A 7,073-nucleotide genomic window follows, 5' to 3' on the forward strand; every position below is an offset into this window, starting at 1 on the left:
ATTGTTCTTTAACTATAAGGATTGCACCCAGGTTGTGGCTGCTCCACCTGGTTGGAGTGCTGGGCTATACGCTATTTTTTTTTTTTTTGGCATTACAAATATAGTTGATATGCAAGATATTTCATATTATAGGAATCAAGAATCAGTTTTGACACTTTTTTTTTGCTCAACTGAACCTGTAATATACATCATGCCGGACCATCCAATAAAAATAGTCAAGCAATCTTTATTTCCAGTTGGGGAATTCCTGAATTTAATTCAACAGTACAAACATTGTTGGTAGTTGCAGATACAATCAAATGTTATTCTGAATTAGTTTCAACCCCTATAGGGCAGAAATCAGTTAAAACCCATAAAAAAATAAAATTCTGTTTGCAAATTTTGGGAAAAATAGACTGAATTTCATTTCAAAAGGGAATAAAGTGTATCGGCTGCCAATTTCTCAGAAAAGGGTGTCAAAAAAGTATTTGATGACAAAATTAAATGCTTAAAAGACCTTACAGCCAACAAAAAAACATATGTATATATTCTAAGTGTCAAATTAAAACTTGTAACATACAGAAGTACAAGCAAAACTGATCATTAAAAAAAAAAAAATCCTAGTTAAAATGGATCATTTGTGCAGTGTATTAATCTCAGAGGCCTCAGCAGTTCGCAGAAATATTGTAGACCACTTCAAGTTACAAAGTACTGATTAAACTATTTGTGGTATATTCCTAAACATATTAAACAATTATTAGAGTTACAGTATGATCTACACCAGAGAAATAAAAGATTTTTCAGTAATGTGTGCTAAGTTAGAAGATACTCGGGAAATAAAAATAATAAGAAATAATACCTTTACAAAATTTCTAGTAAAACACTACCTTATTTACTGAAGGCCTCTGATAAGTGTGTCTGAATTATATTGCTACTCATTTCATCATAAACTAAAAATTTTGTGAGAAAAAAAAAAATCACCAATATTCTCACAGCCAAATTGATAAAGATCCTCAAAAAACAAACAAAAAAAAACATTAAATAGTTAACATAAAACATTGCAAAACAATTTTCACCGTTTCACCAGCAAAGCCCTATAAATATTTCTGACCACGCTCCTCCAAATATATTTGTTTCCTCTCATAAAAAATAAGGCATAGATCACATTCCAACTGTATATTTAACCACTGGTTGTAAAACGATGCACCTATTTTAAGTCTACAAGGAACCTTTGGTTACTAACATTTTACAACCAGAATGTGATGTAGACCGCAGGTGGTACAATAAACATAAATACTTTTTTTTTTTTTTCTTTCTTCTTGAATGACAGTAAGAAAAGAAAAGAAAACCTACAAGAAAAAATAAACTAAAAGTAGCACCTAAAACCAAACTGGGAAAAAAAAAGGCTATTAAAAAGAATAAGAAACCTAAATTGCTATAAACTCGTTCGGCAGCAAATAATTACTCCCCTCTTGATATGAGGCTTGTGTTAACCTCTGCATTTCCTCTGCAACAGCCCAAAGGCAGCACAGGGTAAAATTTCCACTAATGTAAGATCATTCCGTATCGAGGAAATAATCAGAGTCCATTTACGCAGTACTACTACACTTCACGGCCATTTTAAACCGCCTCTTGTTTCCGATTGGAGGAAAAGTCTGTGCAGAGATTATGAGGAGCTGTGCAGAAACTTAATCTCCCAGGATACTTTTAACAAATGATGCCACGTCCGTAGTCTTCGCTTCATGCAGTGTAAAGAAAGGGAGTTGCTGTTAAGATAAAAATATAAAGATGAAAACAATTCACAGGACATTACACGCCATTTTATTATGCCTATGTCAATATATTATATTTATTTTGTTCGGTTTTGTTGTATGTCCCATGCTAACTTAAAAGGTGGAAATAAAATTATTTAGTCTATGTTTCCTTCAAAATGCTTAAAGGGCCATGATACCCAAATGTTAAAACACTTGAAAGTGATGCAGCATAGCTGTAAAAAGCCGACTAGATATTTTACCTCAAAATATCCTAAGAATAGGGTTGCCACCTGTCCCTTAAAATACAGAACACTTATAAGTTACACATGCTGCAGGGTGTGCAGGGAGGAATATGAATAGTGCTGTCCAGAAACACAATACATGTTCCTCCCTGCACACCCTGCAGCATGTGTAACTCATAAGTGTCCAGGAAAACATGGCCGAGGTGGCAACCCTACCTAAGAATTCAAACCCCATAGCAAAGGGCTTTAAGCAGCAAATCAGTATGTCTGTCCCGGGACAGACAAGGGAGTGCGCTTTGTGCACACTCATCTTATTTCCCTATTCAGTTTAAGGAAGTTTACTATGAAATTTCATGAGTTAAGTCAAATCTCATGAGATCACAGTAAAAGAGTTCATGACCTCAGCACTGTTGATGCTGATTGGCTGCAGTTCATTTCTTCATTTTTTATTTACCTGCAGCTGAGCAGTAACTGAAAGATAACTTTTTTTTCACAGAACTTACTCTGGTGAGCTGAGGAAATTGTGAGGTAAAATATCTTCCTTTTTTACATAGAGATGGCTCAGGTGATATTTTCCTGTCAGCTTTTTAGTTATACGGCATTAGTTTCAAGTGATTTAGCATATGAGTATTATGTCCCTTTAAAGGGATATTCCAGCCAAAATTGAAAAGCTCATAGGTGCATTTCAGTTTTGACAAGAAATTATTTTGCAATACACATGTATTAGCAAATATTCTTATATTTGAAAGCTATAACTGTTTCAAGATTGTACCCAAGTATGATCGGTGCACCATCATTTTAAACACAGCACCTGTTCAGAGAGCCTAAGGTGCGTGTATTCTCTGATAATGACTTAATTTACATCCTTGCTGACATGATACAAGCCCCACTGGCTCTCTGAGAAACCTAGTATTTAAAATGCAGACACACTGAGAATATCTAGTTATGCTTCACATGCACGTGCAGACAACAGAAAAAAAATATTTACAACTAGCCCTAATTGGCCACAATGAGTGGAGACAGCTAGTAATAATTTTATTTCAAGTAGTTTTTCAAAACATTAACAAAGTGACAGTTCCAAATGTCTTAAAAAAAACATTTATTATGCATATATTTTAAAATTCTTCCCCTTTAAATTTATTTGGAAACATTTTATTCCAAGGCATAAATTGCTCACTAGCTAATAAGTCACAATATAACAGTTAAGTGAAAATGACGCAAACCACAGTTACTTGCAGAATTACAACCTACTTATTTGTAATACCTTGGTTAATGCTAAAGTGAACAGTTCTTGAGTTTAGATCTGCAGTCATGTATGCATTGCATTAGTTTAATTTTACATGACAACAAAAGTGTACAGTTTATTGCATACTTAAATGGATACTACACCATTTTTTTTTCTTTCATGACAGAGATAGCGCATGCAATTTTAAGCAAATTGTAATGTAATCCTATTATCAATTTGTTTCGTTCTCTTGCTATCTTTATTTGAAAAGCAGGCATGTAAAGCTTAGGAGCTGGCCCATTTTTTGGTTCAGCACCTGCTGATTGGTGGCCAATTGTAGTCACTAATAAGCAAATGCTATCCAGGGTGCTGACCCAAAAATGGGCCGCCTCGGAAGCTTACATTCTTGCTTTTCAAATAAAGATAGCAAAACAACAAAGAAAAATTAATAGGAGTAAATTAGAAAGTTGCTTAAAATTGCATGCACTATCTGATTACAGTAAAATTGCATAATCAGCAAATGCAAAATTAAAATGCAATAACACACTGAATTTCAAATAAGCAGAAGTTTTTTTCTGAAAATTCCAAGTTTCCTTCCATTTCCCTTCCCCCTATATCATGTGGCAGTCATTAGCCAATCACACTCATTTATATGCATATACTATAAACACTAAAATGCTTAGCGGAAGGTGGTGCCCCAAAAAATGTGCATATAAAAATTCTGTGCAACACATATAGAGCAGAGTTTGAACACTCACTATTGACTGCCAGTAACACATAACAGTGATTTTTATACCCTTGTTTGTTGCCAGTAATACACAGCATTAAAAATATGTCCCAGAAAGATTTGACAGTAGACATGAACAAAAAAAAATAGGCTGGCTATTTTTTTTTTTTATTATTTTTAAATATGGATTTAAAAATAAAATATATATTTATTTATTTAAAGGCATTTAAGTGTCCAGTATTTTTGTATAGATTTTAGTGGACATCCTGCTAAAATGCTGGACTGTCCAGTTGAATACTATACACCTAGGAACCCTACCAGTTATATAATTCAAAGAAATGGAAGCAGCGGTCGATATATAAAATATAAGTTTTAAAAACCAAATAGGATAAAAAAAAAGAATTTCCATGGTATAAGTCCAGAGTAAAGTCTCTGGCTGGTTGTGCTTGTGCATTTGTGTTTCCGAAACACGTAAGCACAACCAGCCAGAGACTTTACTGTGGACTTATACCATGGAAATTCTTTTTTATCCTATTTGGTGCTTAAAAGTTACGTTTGATATATTGACTGCTGCTTCCCTTTTTTAATGATATTGATTTAGCCTGCATTTGCAGCGGTCAATTACTTGCTTTATGCCCATTACTCTGAGGCTCCAATGGGGTTGTCACATTAGTGGATCCTTACGTGACTAACGCAGTGAGCAAAGGACCGGCAGTGTGGTCTAGAGCAGCGGTATTTCTTGATCCGCAAAAAGTGGTATGCAAAAAAAGTTTGCCTAATAGAAGGGCTGCTTTCGCACGGAGAGGATCCACTTGAAGCTCAGTGTGTAATGCTGCAGGCAGAGTGAGTAGCTGTTTGATCCACGATATATATAAAATGTACTATTATTTGTGGGACCGCAATAGTCTCAGAGGCATATTGGTTACAAAGTTTAAATGGTTACAATGGCATATTGCAATTATTTGTAGAAATTTTAAACCCTACCAGTTACACATATTATATTTTGGATTTTTAAGGAGCATACATTTAAAAATAATGAAAATAAGTCTAAAATCAGTACAAACAGATGAAAACTTTGTAAATCACTAATCATACAAACGTTACAATGACAATATAATAAAAGATAAAATTAAAAAAAGTAAATATTGGATCTACAAACTTATTTACTGGAACATCTTACTTTACAAAATAACTTACCATAAGCTCTGGGTAGGTTGGACGTTCTTTGGAATTCTTTTTCAAGCTAATGAACGAGAAGAAAAAAAGTTTAGAGACATTGGCACTAAGTAAATGCTAGACAGAATGAAGCAATTTAAAAAAAAAAAAAAAAAAATTATCTAAATATTAGTTGTTTGAATATTAAAAGATAACATTTTGTAACCCATTTTGTAACCTAGGTTTTCTTCTATCTAATCTTCTCTGCCAATTAGGCACAGCTTTAAGTGGGTCACTAGAGTGTGAAACCTAGGACTGTGGGGAATTTAGTAATATTAAAAGGACACTAAAATCAAATTAAACTTTCATGATTCAGTTAGAGCATGCAATTTTAAACAAATTTCCAATTCACTGCAATTATCTAAATGTGCACAATCGTTTTAAGTGCACCCTTTCTGTGGCATCAGCTCCTACTGGGCATGTGCAAGAATTTCCAGAAAATACATATATGATTACAACCTAAATAAGCAGAGGCAATATATTGCATACCAATAGTTTTAGCTGTACCAATCTAATCATTCTATCTCAGAGAAGGGGCATAAACATATCTTGAAAAGATGAGAATTACATTCTTTAAGGCTATACCAACATTTATGTAGAAATTTTATAATACTGTCACTTTGCTTGTTATACTCATTGGCAAAGACCATTCTATCGTTATTCTTATCTTTATTCCTATATTTGTCCTCATCTCCCCACCTCTATAGAGGATTTAATTGCCTCATTCCTGGAAATCTCAGAAATTCAATCAAAACTATTTTTAATCAAATTCTCTCGGTACCCTCTATCTCTAAACAAAATGCCCATCTCATTAATTTTAACATTTGCCTTATCTGACACAATAAAGATTTTAGCAATGATAGTGAATGTGCGTTGTCCGATCTTAAAGGATTGCTGCAATGCATAGGTTTCTTATATAGATCAGCCTTTAATCCCTTCTCCCAATCCGACATAGATCTAGGTCATACTGTGTAAAGCCAAGTGCACCACATAATGTAGATCTACGGCGGACCTTTAGGAAGCCCAAGCAGATGCTGTTTATGGGCTACAAGCATCCACCTTCATATGGTAATGGAGCACCTATATGAAGCCAGATTTAGATAGATAGATAGAGATAGATAGATAGATAGAGTGAGAGAGAGAGAGAGAGAGAGAGAGAGAGAGATTTCTCTACATCTTGCAATACATTTAGAAAAATAGTGACTTGGATTGGTCTATCTTCTAATGAATCAAAGTAAAGCATTGCTATATGTGATTCTGCCATTTCTTATATAGAGTATTGTGTGTCAATATATATATATATATATATATATATATATATATATATATATATATATAATATATATATATATACATACATACATACATACAAAGAGAGAAGCGCTCTACCAGGAACGAACAACAGCTCAGTGGCTTGTTCTATGGCGATTTACCACCCGAAGCAGCCTCTTTTAGACCAGTGTGCTTTTCACAGAAGAAAACTTTCCTGAAGTATATCAGTCTGATCCTGCCAATTAAGGTCAGTCCAGCCCCGAAATACCAGGCAATTCTCCTCTGAACAAGGAACATGACAACCCCAGACGATCGTTTCGGCCTCCTATGGGCCTCGTCAGTGAGGTGCAGCCACATTCCTCTAAGCACACTGGGCAAGGAGTCCACGTCTGGTTTCCCCCATCACCCATAGGGAGACTTCCCCAGGGTCATAATAATTTGCATACAAAGAGAGAAGCGCTCTACCAGGAACGAACAACAGCTCAGTGGCTTGTTCTATGGCGATTTAGCACCCGGAAGCAGCCTCTTTTAGACTAGTGTGCTTTTCACAGAAGAAAACTTTCCTGAAGTATATCAGTCTGATCCTGCCAATTAAGGTCAGTCCAGCCCCGAAATACCAGGCAATTCTCCTCTGAACAAGGAACATGACAACCCCAGAC

General features: G+C 34.8%; 1 protein-coding gene across 1 annotated transcript in view; it reads right to left on the reverse strand.

The window, feature by feature from the left end:
- Positions 1–206: 206 nt before the first annotated feature.
- MAP2K6 (mitogen-activated protein kinase kinase 6) overlaps positions 207–7,073 on the reverse strand; it is a 215,572-nt gene continuing 208,705 nt past the window's right edge. The window contains exons 11-12 of the mRNA XM_053707212.1: positions 5,125–5,170; positions 207–1,745 (exon numbers count right to left, since the gene is read on the reverse strand). Of these exons, the coding sequence (XP_053563187.1) occupies positions 1,668–1,745; positions 5,125–5,170 (124 nt within the window). The 3' untranslated portion in view covers positions 207–1,667. The remainder of the gene's footprint in view (positions 1,746–5,124; positions 5,171–7,073) is intronic.

The sequence above is a fragment of the Bombina bombina genome, chromosome 1, assembly GCF_027579735.1.
Source record: "Bombina bombina isolate aBomBom1 chromosome 1, aBomBom1.pri, whole genome shotgun sequence".
Taxonomy (NCBI): domain Eukaryota; kingdom Metazoa; phylum Chordata; class Amphibia; order Anura; family Bombinatoridae; genus Bombina; species Bombina bombina.